We start from the raw sequence: 18,355 nt of genomic DNA on the forward strand, positions 1-18,355 counted from the left end.
CCGGCCGCCCCCGCGGCACGCGGACACGAGCTGGCGGCACCCGCCGTACGCCAGTATGGCGGCCTCCTCGCTTCCGCCTGCGCGCGATTGGTCTTCGCGGCACCCCGTCGTCGCGTCGCGCTCGGCCCGTCGTGCACCGCGCGGGTCAGTCGGCGGCCGGACCGGGAAGATGGATGCGGGTGAGGACGCGGTCCCCGGGCCACTTCTCTGACACCCGCATCCCGCTGGGGCTCCCGTCGCGACGCGCTCCCCGCGCCGCGGGGGCAGCTCGGACGGGGCGGGCAGCCGAGGCGCGGGAACGCCGCCGGCGCTCTGCGGTCGGGCCGGGGCGCGGACGTTGGGGCGCGAGGCCCGGCCTGTGGCGGGCCGGCGCGGTGGCCTGCGGGCGCCCCGTCCCGCGGCGGGTGAGGCGGGCAGGGGCGTGCGGTCCAGGCTTGCTGCGGCCGAGGGAGGCCCAGGGCCGGGTTGTGTGTTGGGGAAGGCCGGCGCGGAGCCGCAGCCTGTGCGAAGCATGTGCCGTGAGGGAGTGTCCGGCCTAATGCCACAGCCTGCCCGGGGCGTGGGGTGGACTGGAGCCTGAGGCGGCGTGTGTGTTTGTGTGTGTGTGTGTGAGTGTGTCCCGTGTGGATGGCGGCCTGAGGAGGTGTGTGTGTGTGTGTGTCCTATGTGGATGGCGGCCTGAGGAGGTGTGTGTGAGTGTGTCCCGTGTGGATGGCGGCCTGAGGAGGTGTGTGTGAGTGTGTCCCGTGTGGATGGCGGCCTGAGGAGGTGTGTGTGTGTGTGTGTGTGTGTCCATCCCATTTGGATGGCGGCCTGAGGAGGTGTGTGTGAGTGTGTCCCGTGTGGATGGCGGCCTGAGGAAGCGTGTATGTGTGTGTGTGAGTGTGTCCCGTGTGGATGGCGGCCTGAGGAGGCATGTGTGTGTGTGTGAGTGTGTGTCTCCCATGTGGATGGCGGCCTGAGGAGGCGTGTGTGTGTGTGTGTGTGTGTGTGTGTGTGTGAGTGTGTCCCGTGTGGATGGCGGCCTGAGGAGGCGTGTGTGTGTGAGTGTGTCCCGTGTGGATGGCGGCCTGAGGAGGCGTGTGTGTGTGAGTGTGTCCCGTGTGGATGGCGGCCTGAGGAGGCGTGTGTGTGTGTGAGTGTGTCCCGTGTGGATGGCGGCCTGAGGAGGCGTGTGTGTATGTGTGTGTGTGTGTCCCATGTGGATGGCAGCCTGAGGAGGCGCATGTGTCCATCCGCTTGGATGGCAGCCTAAGAAGGCATTTCTAGTGTTCCACAGGTGCCACTCAGGAGGATGGGGTGTGGTCCAAATGACATCTTGGTAGGATTCCCAAATGCTGTTGCTTGCAGGGTCAGTGTAGGTGAGTGTCTTGGAGGCTTCTGGTGATGCCCGCATGTGGTATCTTGCACTGTCAGTGGTAACTGGCACAACTGGTCCCTTTAGTATTATCTTAGGCATAAGAAAGAAAGAGTGCCCTCTATTAACAAGCAGGGCTTTCCAGAATACATCGTGTTGGCAGAAGCATTTTCAGAATGGGATACTTCACAGTCAGTTCTAGGAGAAACTTAGTTACATATTTTGTGCATCTTCCTGGATAATTGGTGTGGTGCTAAGTGGAGAAACTCTCAAAACTGTAGGCCAATTATTTGTTTCTATATTTAGTCACATTCTCTTTTTTCGAATTAAAACCTTTGGCTAGGGATCCTGGAGACTGGTACTCCTTCCCTCCTCCCTTTCTCTTTCCCTCCTTCAGTCAAGATTTTGGAAGACAGGCCTAAAGGAAAGACCAAGAGATCATCATCTTCTTCTTTTTTTTTTTTTTTTTTTGTTTTGTTTTGTTTTGTTTTTAACATCTATTTATTTTTATTGCAAAGTCAGATATACAGAGAGGAGGAGAGACAGAGAGGAAGATCTTCTGTCCAATGATTCATTCCCCAAGTGACCACAGCAGCTGGTACTGCGCCGATCCGAAATCAAGAACCAGAAGCTTCTTCCAGGTTTCCCACACGGGTGCAGGGTCCTAAGGCCTTGGGCCATCTTCATCTGCTTTCCCAGGCCACAAGCAGGGAGCTGGATGGGAACTGGGGCTGCCGGGATTAGAACCAGCGCCCGTATGGGATCCCAGCGTGTTCTAGGGCAAGGACTTTAGTTGCTAGGCCACTGTGCCGGGCCCAGCCAAGAGATCTTCTATCTGCTGGTTCACTCTGCAGATGGCCACAATGGCTGGAGCTGAGCCAGTCCGAAGCCAAGAGCCAGAAACCTCTTCTGGGTCTCTCACATGGCACAGGGTCCGAAGGGTTTGGGTTGTCTTTGTTTCCCAGGCCACAAGCAGGGAGCTGGAAGGGAAGCCAGGCTGCCAGGATTTGAACCGGCGCCCATATATGGGATCTCGGTGTGTGCAAGGTGAGGATTTTAGCCATTAGGCTAACACACTGGGCCTGGACCCCCCCCCCCCTTTTTTTTTCTCTTAAGATTCATTTATTTTTATTGGAAAGGTGGATTTACAGAGAGGAGGAGAAACAGAAAGATCTTTCATCTGCTGGTTCATTCCCACCGTGACTGAAACTGAGCTGAGCTGAAGCTAGGAGCCAGGAGTTTCTTCCCGGTCTCACACTTGGGTGCAGGGTCCCAAGGCTTTGGACCATTCTCTACCGCTTTCCCAGGCCACAAGCAGAGAGCTGGATGGGAAGTGGAGTAGCCAAGATGTGAACTGGTGCCTACATATGTGATCCTGGCACCTGCAAGGCAAAGATTTAGCCACTGAACCATTGTGTGGGACCCTGATTTTGTTTTTTTAAGGTTATTTATTTCTTTGAATGGCAATGTTAGATCATCTGCTGGTTCACTCCTCAGGTGCTTGCAATGGGTAGGAGCCCGTGAAGAGCCAGGAACTTCATCTGGGTCTCCCATGTGGGCAGGATCCCAAAGCTTTGGGCCATCCTTCTCTGCTTTTCCAGGCCATTAGCAGGGAGCTTAATGGGGAGTGGAGCAGTTGGGACTTGAACTGGTGCTTACATGGGTTGTTGGCTTTGCAGGCTGAGGCTTTGCCTGGCCCATTACAATGCTGGCCCTGAGGTGTGCCCCTCATCCCAGCAGCTGTGTGGACCGCTTCCTAAGTGGCTGTCATGAGGATGATGCGATCAGTCACAGTGAGTTTGTCAGAAAGAGGAGGAATAGCCCTTCTGTTGAGAATGCCTGAGTGGAGCTCACCTGCCAGTGCTTGGCAGTCTTGGTGGAGTCCATTATGGCCAGCCCGGGTGGTGTCCGAGATTTGTTCTTTACTTGGGCCCTTATGTCACTGGCAGAGCTGGACACCTTGTCCATATCATGGGTCGTGAGGTTCAGATGTGTGTTGCATGACACACATGTGGGCTGGCAGACTGCACACAAAGCTTTCCTAGAAGTCAGGACTTAGTGCAGCCCAGGACGTGGCTGCCACGTGCCAGCCCTTAAGTTCTGCTCAGGTGCACATGCCAGTCAGCTCTCAGGAGGAGGACTCAGGGCTAGAAGGGCCAAAGAAGGATGCATTGCTCGGTCAGGAAGAAAGCCAAAGCTGGGACACAGGCACACGGTGTAGAGGCTCCAGCTGTGAGATAGCCCATGGTTGCCTGCCCGGTTAGGTCTGTCCACTGGCCTGTGGCTTCCAAGGCCAACCAGCCCATAATCTTCGTGCTTGCTGTGGAAGCACAGGTGAGGTGAGCACTCTGAAGTCAGCGTCCTTGCCTGTGAAGTTTGCTCATAAATTTCACAAGCAAGCCTGACTTGGCACCCTTAGTAGGGTGAGCTTGTTTCCTCTTTGTCGTCAACCTGTCCACTTGCTCTGATAGTGATGGACCTTTCTGGAAAGCACAGAGAGCCCTAAGCACTTGTCTCTCCCTGATTAAATAAATATTGTCTCTTTAGCTCAAAGCTGGGGCTGAGGATCTCAGATCTTGGTGGAAGACTCCACACTAAAGACTTAAAGCAGCAGCTTCGCAGTCAGAGTTGAAGGATGGTGGGTTTGAGTCTTTTCTGGTGTGAATCTGCATGTTGCAGAGAAATTTAAGTAATGAGTGTAGCGAGATGTGTGGTGTGTGTCCCAGTGTATGTGGAACATTACCGCCCTATTGTTCCACATGTGAGTGTGGGCAGGTTCATGGTTAGATATGAGTTAAATTACCTTGGGAGCTACTGTGAGGGCCTAAGCTGGAATCTGATTCCTGACTACCCTCGCCTGTCCTCCAGAGGGTGGTGCATGGCTCAGAAACACCACACAAACTCATGATGGCTGGCTGCGATGGTGAACATGTATGTAGTGGGGATGCTGGTGCCAGCAGTCCATGATGGGGAGTATGTGTGGTGAGGAGACTGCACAGAGAGTCTTGACAATGGGCATGCTTGAAGAGTGCCCCTGCTACTGATGGCATCTGTGTTTGTTGGTAGAATACTGTTAGGGTGGTAGGAATTTGAAGGCATTGGACTTGGCGCAATAGTCTAGTGCCTAAATTCACCTTGTATGTGACAGGATCTCATGTAGGTGCTGGTTTGTGTACTGGCAACTCCACTTCCCTTCCAGCTCCCTGCTTGTGGCCTGGGAAAGCAGTAGAGGATGGCTCAGAGCCTTGGGACTCTGCACCCTCATGGGAGACCCAGAAGAAGCTCCTGGTTTCGGATTGGCTCAGCTCTGGCCGTTGTGGCCACTTGGGGAGTGAACCAGCAGATGGAAGATTTTTGTCTCTGTACCACCTTCTCTGTGTATCTCTGCCTTTCCAATTAAATAAATCCTAAAGAAATTTGAAGGCATTCTCTGTCTTACCCCAGAGTGTGCTGTGTGCATCTGCTCCTGCCCTCCTGCTGGCCACTGTTTTGGAAACAGGTGGAACACAGGCATGTGAATAGGAGGAGGCTGGACCTCTCATCCCTTCAGACAACGGATAGATGCTGTCAGCTCCTGGAAAGATGGAGTGTGGCCAAGGAGCCTGTCACCTGCAGGAGTCCCTGGTTCTTAGCACCAGCCATAGCTGAGGACTTTTTAGGGGGTTGGTCTCTGGGATCCCTTCCCACTCAGGAGTGGCAGTTGCCCACTTCTCTGCAGCCTAGATACCCTGAAGTTACTGTCTTTCCATCACAGCATCGTAGTGCATATACCTGGGTGACATCTGGTCCAAGTGAACGCCCAGGTTGGCTGACCTACACTCTGGTTTTTTGGGGGTCCTCTTCCGGTGAAGTCCAAGCATGTGGTTTTGTATCACTTTTTCTTTGGGGCTTTTTAAGTTGGGCCAGTTGTTCACCACAGCATTCTCTACCAGGCTGGATACACTGACCCCAAAGCCCGGCCTGCTGAGTGTGCAGCTTTCCCAATAGTGCTGGCAGGACAGGATGCACGGGGCTGGTATTGGGAGGTAGCTGGTCAAACCACCATCTCTGAGGACTGGTTCATGTTCCTGCTGCTTCTATGCTGATGATCTAGGAGAACGGTGGAAAACAGCCCACGTATTTGAGCCTCTGCTGCTCACATGGGAGACTGGATGGAGCTCTGGGCTCCTAGCAGTGGCCTGATCCAGTGCCAGCCATGGGAGAAGTAAACCAGGGATTGAAGATCTCTGTCTCTCCTCTGTGTGTCATTCTGCCTTCAAATAGATAAATCTTTTAGAAAAGATAATTGACATGTTATTTCAGTGCAGAAATACTGGTAATGGTCTCTTTGCTGTTACTTTATGAAGTCACAGAAGCCTGATGGCTGTCTCTTCTTCTAACAGCCACTCTGACCTATGACACCCTCCGGTTTGCTGAGTTTGAGGATTTCCCTGAGACGTCGGAGCCTGTGTGGATACTGGGGAGAAAGTACAGCCTTTTCACAGGTAGGCAGGAGCATGTGGTGGTTGTGCTGCGCACTGTGCCTCATGGCCTGTGGACTCACGGCTTTCTCTCTGTGTTCTTGCTTTAAACACCTCAGAGAAGAACGAGATCCTGTCTGATGTGGCATCGAGACTTTGGTTTACCTATAGGAAAAACTTCCCAGCCATTGGTAAGTGCCCCTGTGTGCCCAGAGTTTTTTGTTTTTGTTTTTTAAAGGTTTATTTATTTTTATTGCGAAGTCAGATATACAGAGAGAAAGATCTTCCCTCTGATGATTCACTCCCCATGTGGCCACAATGACAATAACTGGAGTTGCGCCAATCTGAAGCCAGGAGCCAGGAGCCTCCTCCAGGTCTCCCACCAGGTGCAGGGTGCCAAAGCTTTGGGCCATTCTTGACCACTTTCGTAGCCCACCAGCAGGGAGCTGGATGGAAAGTGGGACTGCCAGGATTAAAACTGGTACACTTAGGGGATCCTGGTGCGAGCAAGGCAAGAACTTTAGCTACTGGGCCACCACACTGCCCCCTCCCCCCTTTTTTGGGTAAGATTTATTTATTTATTTATTGGAAAGTCAGATTTACAGAGAGGAGGAAAGATCTTCCATCCACTGGTTCACTCCCAAGTAGCCACAATGGCTGGAGCTGAGCTGATCTGGAACCGGGAGCCAGTAGATTCTTCTGGGTCTTTCATGAGGTTGCAGGGTCCCAAGACTTTGGGCCGTCTTTGACTGCTTTCCCAGGCCATAGGCAGGGAGCTGGAAGGGAAGTGGAGCAGCCCAGTTACAGACCAGCACCCACATGGGATACCAGCTCATGCAAGGTGAGGACATTAGCTGCTAGACTATTGTGTTGGGTCCAGTCATGATGTTTTTAGGGGAGGAGACCTTGTTAGTTCCAACTTGGTTGTGCCAGATGGTTTGCTGTGATGGTCAGGCAGCCTAGCCTGGTGGTGGATGCACTGACAGCTCAGCGTGGGTATTGCCAGCATTTCCTTTCAGTATTAAGGATTATTTATGTTTTTACACATTTGAAAGGCAGAAAGAGCATATTTCGACCCGCAGAAAGAGCATATTTTAATCCCCAAATGGCCACTACAGCCTCTGGGCCAGCCAGGGATTCCACCCTGGTCTCCCGTCTGGGTGCAGGGCCCAGGCAGACCACTGCTGTGTGTGCCACTCTTCCATACACTTGTATAATCCTTGGGACCTCCATCTGGCAAACATGGTCCTTGGGTCACTGAGGTCAAACTGTGTGTGAGTCCAGACAGAGCTGACAGACAAGTGTGGCCTCTGGACTCCTGGCCTCCCGTGGGCCTTCTGACCATGAGTCTTAATCCACAACAGGAGGCACGGGCCCCACTTCAGACACAGGCTGGGGCTGCATGCTGCGCTGTGGTCAGATGATCTTCGCTCAAGCCCTGGTGTGTCGGCACTTGGGTCGAGGTGAGTGCAGCCAGGCTGGGGAGCAGAGAGGACTGTGAGAATAGGGTGTTTTAGAGTAGATGTCAAGTAAAACATAGGCCAGAGTATGGGAGCCATCCACTGGGTTCTGACGGCTGTGGGTGGTCTGGGTGCTGTTACTGTGGGAGCAGTCTGGGCGGGTGCCATTTGGGCTGGCCCTGTCGGTGGTGCGTCACCCTCATGAGCAGTGTGCTGAGGCTCCCCCCACCCAGGCCCTCCTGGAGCTGCACCCCAGATCCATCGGCATCTTTGTGAATGAGAGTAGCAGCCCCCACAAAGCTGTTCTGCGTCTGTGGGGAGTGTGGATTCCCCCCCTGCCCCGACGAGGCTAACCTGGATGTCTGTCTGCAGATTGGCGGTGGACACAGCGAAAGAGGCAGCCTGACAGCTACTTCAGTGTCCTGCATGCCTTCATTGACAGAAAAGACAGCTACTACTCTATCCACCAGATAGGTCTGATGGGGCTTCTGCTGGTCTGAGGGTGGGATGTGAGTTGAGCCCAAACCTTGCCCAGCACTGTGCTCTTATGGCCTGCAGTGGCCCTGGCCCAATGCAGAGCCTGTGAAAACTGGACTGTGGCTCGGAGTTCCTTGCTCCCGTGTGGCTTGTCTGGATCTAGGCATTCCGGTGGCAGATGTGAAGGACACCAGCTGGCCTTTACCACATGCAGGCTCAGCTCTGAGCAGTCTGCTCACCTAGGGATGACTGGATGGAAGCCTTGAGTTGCCATCTGGCCTTCCTGTTCAGTGTTCTGAGGGCACAGCATGCGGGATGGAGCCAGGTTGGTTAGGTACAAAGTGATGTTAACCTGGCTTGTCTTCCACAGCGCAAATGGGTGTTGGCGAAGGCAAGTCGGTTGGCCAGTGGTATGGGCCTAACACCGTGGCCCAGGTCCTCAAGTATGTGCCGCTTCATTCCTGCTGCATTTCCTGGGTCCCATGGTTGAGGGCAGTGAGGGACTGGAGGGCCCATGGGAGGGTCTTTGGGTCATCATGCAAGTGGTTTTGAGCAGCAGAGTTTATTTCCTAATAGAATGAACACCTTAATCTAGCATCTTAATCGTGTCCATCAAGCTGAGCTTGGACCTCTGCCTGGCTTGTTGCTCTGCCAGTAATGGGGTGTCTTGTGGTCAGAGGATGCAGCCAGTTCCCACCCTTTTTCCTCTTGCTGCCGCCCAGGCGGGGAGGTCCCCATCATTGTGCCTACTCTGGAGTTTGTCTTTTTCCTCCTGTGGGGTTCATCTCTCTTGGCCATTCTGAGGTTGTTTGTGTTAAACATCAGTTAGCATTCCCAGGTCCTAGGCTGTCGGGGGGCTTGTAGCTCTTGCAGCTCCCCACTGCCTGTCCTCCTGTCTTCCTGACTATTGCACCTCGTGCCTCATTGCCTGGGGCCTTCCTGTAGTGCATGCCCCGGTTACATGCCTTGCCAAGTGCTCTGTCCACCATGAGGTTGTCCTTCTTGACTCCTTTCCCTGGTGTATGTCCCCAGATGAATAACTCCCCACTGCCTTGGCCCCCTGTCTCTGCTGTCTATGGAGACATTTCTTCACCTTCTAACTCGGTCTCTGATGTAGCTGTAGTCAGGTGGGTTCCCTGCTGCCCCATCTGTCTGTAGGCTCTGTGGCTGTCTGGCCTATGTGTTTGGTGGTGTTGGAATATGCACAGAGCAGAGTGAGGGGGTGTGCAGTAGGGTGGGCAAATCATTGAGAGCTACAGTGGCCATGCCAAGCAAGTGTTCATTGCCCGAGAGCTCTTGCGTGCACCATGATGGGAACAGCAGCCTTTCCCTGTGTGACATTTGTGTCCTTGACTTCCTGAAGCTGGTCTTTCTTACCCAAGAAGCATTGGAGCCCAAACCACTGGGTGCCAGGATGAGTATGTGTGAGTGGTGGAAAGCTTACGGTGTGTGTCTCCCCGACTCTACCTAGGAAGCTGGCCGTCTTTGACACGTGGAGCTCACTGGCAGTCCACATAGCTATGGACAACACCGTGGTGATGGAGGAGATCAGTAAGTGGCGTGGGCTTCAGTCTATACTGTGGTGGAGAAGATCATTGAGTGGGCTAGGCATTCAGTCTACACCGTGGGAACTGGGGCGCATTGTCCCTACCTGAGCCACAGAAGAGCCTTGCTGGGGAGGGTACTGGTGTGTTGGCCACTGTACATCTGAGTGTCTTAGTCTCACAGTGTCAGGTCACTCCACTGCAGTGATGGGACCTCTACACCCTTGTCATCTTGTGGGACTTAACTTTGGGCAGAGTGACCCTGATCCTGGCCCCTCAGGGTGTGGTGCTTTGTGCTCCCTACACAAATAGGAGGAGGCTCCGCATTTCTTCCTTATGCCTTTCCCTTTCTTCTGTTTTGAGTCTTTTTGTGAAACATGGAAAATTTTGGAAAAGCACAAACAAATGACAAGATCCCTGAGTACATAGTGGGTAGGCCCACTGCCTTTAACACCCATGTCCTGGCTGTTCTGCTTCCAACCCAGTTCTTTGTGATCAAGCCTCAGAAACAGCAGGGGTGGCTCGACTCCCTGAGCCCTGCCACCTCCGGAGAGACCAGGATTGAGCTCTGGGCTCCCAGCTTTGGCCTCGCCCAGCCCTAGTGCTGCAGCCCTTTGGGGCGTGAACCAGGGATGGAAGATCTTTTCTCTGTTACTCTACCTTGCAAGTACATTTTTAAAAATCTTTAAAAAAAAAAAATTCATGAATGTTTGACACTCTTCCAATGTTTTCTTTGTGCTTTTCATAAACTTGTTGCTGTTGAAGCTATCTCATTAACTGGCTACTCCATAAACAAGGACACACCTGCCCTTCATTTTTTCCCTGGCATCGGAAAACCACTTCGCCCTGTCATCTACCATACTCACAGTCTAGAGTTTTTGTTAATCTTACTATTTTCAGGGCAGAGATATTTTTCAACCTCCCTCTCACTCCCCAAATGTAGAAGCGTCTGGGGCAGGCTGAAGCCAGGTTCTCCCGTGTGTGTGGCAGGAACCCAAGCCCTTGGCCATCACCTGCTGCTTCCTAAGGTGTGTGTCATAGCAGGAGCTGGGGTCAGAGGTGGGGCTGAGAGACCTAAGAGACCCTGAGACTGGAGTCCTAACACAGAGTTTGGTGTCCCAGGAGTGCCAAGAAGGGGCAAGGGTCAAACTACTTACAGCTCCTCCTTTTGCCTGCTTTTGTTCATTGGAGGAGGGAGACCTGCCAGGGGGCTTCATGACTGTGTGGTCCCTGACTTTCATCTCCTGAGGTCTCAGTCATCCAGGGAGGCTGTGGTAGAGCTGTGTTTTACATATGAATGAAGGGCTTAAAGAGGAGGTGGTGGGTCTTGGGGAGCAGGACCTGAGTCTGCTTTTTTTTTTTTTTTTGAGCAAAAGATAAATTAATTGAAATATGGAGGGCGAGAGAGCTTCTGTTCACTGGTTCACTCCCCCAAGTAATGCAATACCTAGAGCTGGACCATGCTGAAATTAAAAACAAGAAGCTTGTCCTAGTTTACTATCTGAGGACCTTCACCTGCCACCCCTCAGGCACCAGAAGGACCTGGCTGGAAGCAACACTCCTGGGCTGGGCCTGCTGTGCCCCAGTGCTGGTCACTGAGTCCCCAGGATGTGGCAGGACACTTGGGCCTAGCAACATCTTGGTCAGAGGAATGGTGCTTCTCATTACAGGGCTGGGGAGGATCCAGTTTCTGAATCTAGAGGGACAGAGTTAGAACATGGTTTGCAAGGATGCTGGGACTGACTTCCCCTCACCCCCACTCACCCTGGCCTCCTGCGCACAGTTGTGTGGGTTACGTCTGGGACAATCCTAAGTGCCCCTTGCTGTTGCCTTTGGTATGCAGAACCCTAGGAGAGGTGCAAACAGAAGGTGAGCTGCTAGAAGCTGCCCGGTGTGACAGGCCTGGAAAGAGGGCACCCTGGCTCAACCAGGGCTCTAGTTCCTCGGAACTGTTTGTAGGAAGACCCCTAAGAGGGGCCGGGAACTGACCATGGCCCCATTTCCTGTGGAGGTCCTGTGCTGACTGCACCTGTTAAGCGTGGAGGCAGAGGGTGCTGAACACAGGAAGGCATTACTGGTTGGAGGCCAGTCCTGGCATCCCCAGCGGATCTGTAGCCTTTCCTGTTGGAAGGGTCAGACCCTCACAGCTATAGCAGACAGAGGAGCTTACGTGGAGGATCAGTGAGGAGAGGAGAAGAACTCCCTGCTGTGGGCCTGGGTGGAGTCCCTGGTCGCTGCTGAGGAAAATCTGGGTGGTTTATCAGGAAGACATAATGCTGGTCCTGAGCAGCCGTTGGCTCCCTGTGCAGGGGGTAGAATGCAGACTGAAGGGTTGTTTGCTCATTGGATGAGCAGCACATTCAATGCAAGGGACACTGGCCGATGACCAGTGGTCCTTGTGATCTGATGGGTAGGGGGTGTCTAGCACTGTGGTTAGGCCCTTACTGGGATTCTTACATTCTGGGTCTCACACCCACTTGTGTTTGTAGCTCTGTCCTGGGAGGCAACTGGGAGGACTCGAGAGCACGGATTCCTGGCTTCAGCCTGGCCTAGCCCCTGCTTTCACTGGCGTTTGGGGAGTGACCAGCTGATGGAAGATCTCTGGAGGTTTGCCTTCCTGAGCATAGTAGACCCCACAGGTTCTGCCTCCTGGCCCTGCCAGAAGCATCTCCTGAGGTAGAGGAGGGTCATGTACTACCACAAACCTTTTCCACCAAGACACAGTGAAACCAGATGTTTGCACATAAAGGGAGAGTGTGACAGGACTAAAAACAGCAAGAGGGGAGGTTCCAGAAAGAAATGCTGGAGCTGATGCCTGATGAACTGTCTGTAGGAATTAGAGCTGAGACACATGTTGGGTTTCTTGGCATCGAGAAGCCAAAATCACCACTCAACACATCAGGAGTCACACAAGAGATTTTATTGTCAGGTAACTGACAATGACCATCCCCAGGAGAAAAGGAGAATGGTGGCTGCTGCTGTGGAGAGGGGTTTATATTGAGTTTAAAATGGTGCAAATGAGGATATAATCCTGATTGGCTGGGAGTGTGGCGCAAATGTGGCTGCAGTCCTAATTGGCTGGGAGTGCGTGCTTTTCTTAAGGCTAAGGGTCTTGGTGAGCATGGGGAATTCTGAAAGATATGGAACTAGGTGGGATGAAACTTTGAGCACAAGAAGGCAAGACCCAAACACAAGGAAGTGAAACTTTAACTCTTAAGAATGCATGACTCCTGTCAAGATCATGCCCCTATAACACTCTCCCCAAGTCCTGTCTCCCAAGCTATCTGGACAAAATTTCAGCAGCAGCCCCCACTGGCTCAGGAGGTTCCCACCTTGACCACTATGCAGGGGCTTCCTGGGGGGTGCTATCCTGTTTGCTGGTTCAAGAGTCCAATGCTGGTGTGCAGTGACCCCGTTTCTGTGGTGTCCTGTAAATTAGAAAGTTCTCCCTCCCTTGAGGCTTGCACAGCGTCAGCGTGTCTGAAGAATTGGGTGACCCTTCCCCCGATTTATATGTTTGTTTCTGGATGGTTGATGGGGGTCATCTGGCTGGGGGGAGATGGTCAGGGAGGTGTCCTGGTGTTGGTGGCTCTGTCATTGAGCCCCCTTGGATTGCTCAGGTGTCATTTTTTTGGGATGTGAATGAATCATCAGGGCCAGCCAAGATGCGTTGGTGGGATTTATAAGAAAGAGGTCCCCGACTTGTGTCTTACTCCCTGTTTACCGAGGGGCATTACCAAACAGGGTTCCCTCCACCCTGCCCCATCTTTACCAGGAAAAGGTCATGGATTCTGATTTATCTGCTGAGTTAATGGTGGTTGTTGTTCTTTAACTCATTAGACAGACAGTGCTGCTACCCCAAACACTTACAACAGCCGGGACTGGGCCAGGTCAAAGCCAGGAGCCCAGCTCTCCCATATGGAGGCAGGGACCCAGCCACTCTGGTGTGGGGCTCAGGCAGCCTGCCTGGCAAAGGAAGCCCCTGCCACGCTTCTGCCAACTGGAGTAGAGTGCTGAGTCTCTGCACTTGGGCAGGTTGGGAAAGGAAGGAGGAATTGCCTCCTTTCCTGCTAAGGGAGGAGAGGAGGCGGCTGTGGGGCTGTGAATGGTCAGGAGGTCCCCCAGGGGTTCCTCTTAGCTCTCTGAGTGTGCTGCATTTAAGAAGGTTCAGAATGGAGTATGTATAATACTGTTTTTTTTCTAGGTATTTGGATAAAATATTTCCTTTTTGTGCTTCTATTCTCTAAATTTGAGTTGTTAAGCACACTTTTTTGCTAGTACACAGCTCTTGGCCCACTCCTTTGGGGAGAATCCTGTCTGGTTCTATATGGTCTGAGAACATGTCTTGCCTCCCCAGGAAGGTTGTGCAGGACTGGTCTTCCCTGTGCAGGGGCAGCTGCCCCACCTGCTGGCACTGACTGGCAGTGCAATGGGTTTCCTGCGGGTGCTGAGGTGACCAGTAGGCCACCGTGGAGACCCCTGGTACTTCTCATCCCACTACGCCTGGGGCTCACGGACATCAACGAGGCCTACGTGGAAACTCTGAAGGTGAGCCATGGGAATCCATGTCAGCAGAAGGCTAAACCCGCCGTTTGTCGGGGTGGCAATTGGTGTGAGGGTGGGACTTGGTCTTGGGCCTTCCTGGCTCAGTGTTTGGGACTGCCCTTCATCCCATTCTTTATCCCGGTTGGTCAAACTCAGTAGTCATTAGCGTGCTCCCTCCCTGGCACCCTGCCCTGCTGTCTATCTCCACAGCCCTGTTCTTAGCCTGTGGTGTGCATTGCATTCGCCTCCCTGGATTCCACTTTGTACTGCCCCACTGGGGTGTCTACTTGGCTGGCAGTGGTGTGCTGGCATGCTGTATGCAAGGCCAGAGTGGTTAGTGCCTGCCCCTCTCCCAGCATTGTTTCAGGATGCCCCAGTCTCTAGGAGTGATTGGAGGGAAGCCCAACAGCGCCCACTACTTCATTGGCTATGTGGGTGAGTCTTGTCCGCTGGGCAGAGGTGTGGTGGGCCTTCTCTTTCTCCCGTCTCCTGGCTCAGAGCTGTCTGCTGTGTCCAACCCAGGAGAGGAGCTTATCTACCTGGACCCCCACACGACTCAGCCAGCCGTGGAGCTGACAGACAGTTGCATCATCCCTGATGAGAGCTTCCACTGCCAGCACCCTCCATGCAGGATGAACATCGGGGAGCTTGACCCGTCCATTGCTGTGGTATGTCGCACCCAGTGGCCATTCAGAATGAAAAGGGAAACCTTAGTTTTTATGTACTTACTTGTTTTAATTGGAAAGGCAGATTTTAGAGAGAAGAGACAGATCTTTCACTCTCCAAGAGCTGAGCCGATCAATGCCAGAAACTTCTTCCCGGTCTCCCACGTGGATGCAGGGTCCCAAGGCTTTGGAACCTCAGGCCATAAGCAGGGAGCTGGTTGGGAAATGGGGCAGCTATAACTTGCATGAACCAGTGCCTGTATGGGATCCTGGTGCTTGCAGGGAAAGGATTAGCCAGCTGAGCCATTGTGTTGGGCCTGAAAGCCTTGGTCTAGTTAGCATTTTGGTTTGCATCTAAAAGGCAGAGTTCTCTCTCTGATCACTCTGGTCCTCCTCAGAGACACTGCTTCCACGATGGCATTCACGGCCTCTGCCACCCAGAGCACACGTGTGAATGATAATGTGTAAGCATGTGTGTGAATATAAGGCAGCAGTTGAGGTGTGAGTACTAGCTTGTGTTCAGTGATGAGTGTGTGGACTAGTTTGTGGTGAGTGTGTGTACCAGCTGGTGTTATATTGAATGTTGAGGGTGTATACTAGCTGGTAGCGAATGGTGGGTGAATGGCACTGTTCCCAAACATGGTTTCAAACCTGAGTGGTGCCTTAGACCCACTTCTCTTTCTACCTTTTAAGTCTTGCTGCCCACTTTTGGTAACCCAATTGGGGAGCATACCCTCTGCCCCTTGCCACCCAGAACTGGGGAATGATCACACAGCTCCATTCCAGAACATGCACTCTGCTTGCCTTGCTTGGTGAACCTGGGGAGGGTGGGCTGTAGGTGCCTTGTCTGCAACCGAGAATCCATGTCTGGTGAGCTGGAACATCAACATCAGCTGAAGTGAAGTGGGCATGGCACCGAGATCTTGAGCACAGTCCTGCCCTCTGATATTAGGGTCAGGGATGTGTAGAAACACCCTTGATGACTCCATTCTGGGTGTGGAGGGCTATATTCCTGCAGCCCCAGAAGGCCAGAAGACATCTGCAGGGTGCAGATGTCAGTGGCCCTGAGGGGCTAGGGCATCAAAGACCTGCTGTCCGTGGGCTGACCTCAGCCTTGGGCTCCTGCTGCTTGCTAACGGCCCTTTCATTGCAGGGGTTCTTCTGTAAGACTGAGGATGACTTCGACGACTGGTGCCAACAAGTCAGGAAGGTCTGTGGCCTCCTGGGCAGACTGGCAGTGGTTGGGCGGGGCCACGAGGATACACACTGGATGTTAACTTCCACAGGGCTTATGTTCCAATTTCATCCAATGTGGGTGCTGGAGGCAGAATGTCCTGGTTCCTTCAACAGCAGCCAGGGGTCAGCTTGCTGCGGTGCTGCCAGGGGCCAGGCCTATCCTGAGCAGGTGGAGTTCTTGCCACCGCCATTTGCTGTTTAGTGTCATGGCGTAGCAACAGCTTACTCCATGCTGCTGGTTGCTCTAGGGGTGAGGCATGCTGATGCATGCATGGCTCCTGACAGCCTTATCTTTCTACAGCTGTCCTTGCTGGGAGGCGCCCTGCCCATGTTTGAGTTAGTGGAGCAGCAGCCGGCTCACCTTGCCTGCCCTGATGTTCTGAACCTGTCCCTAGGTGAGTGTGCTGCCCTGGGTGCTGTTCACCTCTGCTCGACCTGGTCTTGGACATTTGGACCTCGGCACATGCATGGATTCCAGGCATTGCCTTGCAGCATCCCCACCTCTAGCCCTGAGTTGGGCAGAAGTAGAATACTACCTTGTGGTGACCACCTGTCCAGGGCACTGTGGAGTAGACTGTTCCCTGTAAGACAGCAGATGGGCCAGAAGATGCCTACCATGGGGTGGTGTTCCTTCCAGGGCTTTGTCCTCCTCTGCAGGCAATGTTGGTTCTACTCACCTCTCTGAGTACCTTTGCCCCCCTTTTAAAGATTTAGAAAACTAGAGGGGAAAAAAAAGGTAGGGAGGACTGGGGCCAGTTCTAATCCCTGTGACCCAGCTTTCCCATCCTGCTGTTTGTGGCCTGGGAAAGCAGTGGGACTGACCATTGTGGTCACTTGGGGAGTGAATCATCAGATGGAAGATCTTCCTCTGTCTCTCCTCCTCTCTGTATATCTTTCCAATTAAAAGAGAGAAAAAAATCATAGGGGCGCAGTGCTGTGTCTCAACTGGCTGATCCTCTACCTGCAATGCCCTTACGGCCCCTGTTCATGTCTCAGCTGCTCTGCTTCCCACCCAGCTTCTACTTCTGGCAAATAAATCTTTAAAAGAAAGATAATCACCAAGAGAGACAGACCCTCCACTCTGCTGTTCAGCCCCGATGGTCAGCATTCAGCTTGGCTGAAGTAGGAACCCACCCAGGACTCCCATGTGAGAGAACAACCCAGAGAGCAGAATCCTTCCCTAGGCCTGGAGCAGGGAGTGGACTGGGACAGCAGATGGCATGTAAACTGGCCCCTACACTGGATGTTGCAGTTGCATTGCCAAGCCTGCTTTCCTCTTAAGGAGCCTGTGGACTCCTTTCTGCTCCCCTCTGATAATCTGCCTGGGCTCTGTCAGGGGGCACCAAGTAAGAGCCTCTTTACCACCCTGTCCCCAGAGCAACAAGGAAATGTCTTGTTCCTTCTAGAATCTTCTGATGCGGAGCGACTGGAAAGATTCTTTGATTCAGAAGATGAAGACTTTGAGATCTTGTCCCTTTGAGAATCCTCTGGTCACTGGATGCCGAGTGTTGGCTCTGCTGGAGCACCGTCCGCCTGCCCACCTGTGCCCTGGGAAGCACGTGCCTGCCAGAGGAGCTGTCAGAGGTCCCTGCTCCACCTGGCTGTTCTCGTCGGCTTCTGTGCTGCTGCTTGCTGGAGCCCAGGCCTCTGGTTGGTTGGGAATTAAAGCCTGGTTCAAAGTTGCTCCAGACACGAGTTTGAGCCCGTCCCAGTCATGGGTGGAAGCTCTTCAGGCTGGCACACAAGGGACGTGGTGGCGGCACCAGGACCTTGGTTTTGTGTGGTTTCTCAAGGATTACCTCGTGGGAGACTGGGTTTAGTGTGTCACAGCACGAGCCATGTGGGATGGTCAGAGCAGGCTACCTGCCTACACTGCATGGTGGCTTATGTCCCACTCATGTCCTGTTATTTTCTGTATTTTGGAACCAAAGGTATGGTCTTGGACCTGCATTACTTGAGCAGCATGAGTGTCTCTCCTGGGAGAGTTGCTTTCTGTGCACTCACAGATTGTAGATGGATGGGGTGCTCAGCAGAGGACAGCTGGACTGCTACCCAGGACCAGAGCTGTGTGTGGCCAGTAGTTCTGGCCAGACCAGTGAGCAGCAAAGAACTCCCCAAACAAGTCTAATTTATTTTCTCTTCCACATTTCCTCTTTGCCTCCCTCATCCTCTACAAGTGGAGCAGCAGGCAGTTAGGGCTGTTCCCACTCTCCCAGGGTCTCCCTGCAGCCTCTGCTCCAGCCCGGCCTGAGGGGAGCTCTGTGGTCAGGAAAACCCTGACTTCTCAGTAGTATAGGCTGCTGTTCTCAATGATAAATAATAAAATTTCAGTAGAAAACATTTGTATGTCTTGATTTTTCCAGAAGAAAACAAGCGACACATCCTGTAAAGCCAAGTCCCCTTCTCTGCTCTCAGGCTGAGTGAGCGCAAGGATACAGGGCCAGCAGCTCTGCTGGACTCTTGAGGTGTCCCTCACTCTGCAAATAAGGCTTGCACCTCCCTGGGTTGCTCCTGAGATGAGGGCTGCTGCTCTGCCACCCTCACAGTTCTAAGTCTGGAGGACTGCAAAAACCCTGCCCATGCCAGCTGAAGTGTCATGGGGGGCCCTGCT

At 53.2% G+C, this 18,355-nt stretch overlaps 1 protein-coding gene across 3 annotated transcripts; it reads left to right on the forward strand.

Moving 5' to 3' along the window:
• Positions 1–91: 91 nt before the first annotated feature.
• On the forward strand, positions 92–18,084 carry ATG4B (autophagy related 4B cysteine peptidase). Of its 3 annotated transcripts, none has more exons than XM_040972402.1 (13): positions 92–179; positions 5,740–5,841; positions 5,937–6,008; positions 7,182–7,280; positions 7,650–7,751; positions 8,125–8,197; positions 9,226–9,305; positions 13,656–13,846; positions 14,200–14,278; positions 14,366–14,511; positions 15,662–15,718; positions 16,046–16,139; positions 17,151–18,084. In XM_040972402.1, exons 1-13 carry the CDS (start codon positions 170–172, stop codon positions 17,222–17,224), a joined length of 1,179 nt encoding a protein of 392 aa, XP_040828336.1. In that variant the 5' UTR covers positions 92–169; the 3' UTR covers positions 17,225–18,084. The 3 variants fall into 3 exon arrangements, with proteins under 3 accessions (XP_040828336.1, XP_040828338.1, XP_040828339.1); XM_040972405.1 differs by lacking the exon at positions 92–179 and adding an exon at positions 384–404; XM_040972404.1 differs by lacking the exon at positions 7,182–7,280 and having other exon boundaries at positions 96–179.
• Positions 18,085–18,355: the final 271 nt, after the last annotated feature.

The sequence above is a fragment of the Ochotona curzoniae genome, unplaced genomic scaffold (genome assembly GCF_017591425.1).
Source record: "Ochotona curzoniae isolate NIBS_2020 unplaced genomic scaffold, NIBS_Ocur_1.0 contig_2294, whole genome shotgun sequence".
Classification (NCBI taxonomy): domain Eukaryota; kingdom Metazoa; phylum Chordata; class Mammalia; order Lagomorpha; family Ochotonidae; genus Ochotona; species Ochotona curzoniae.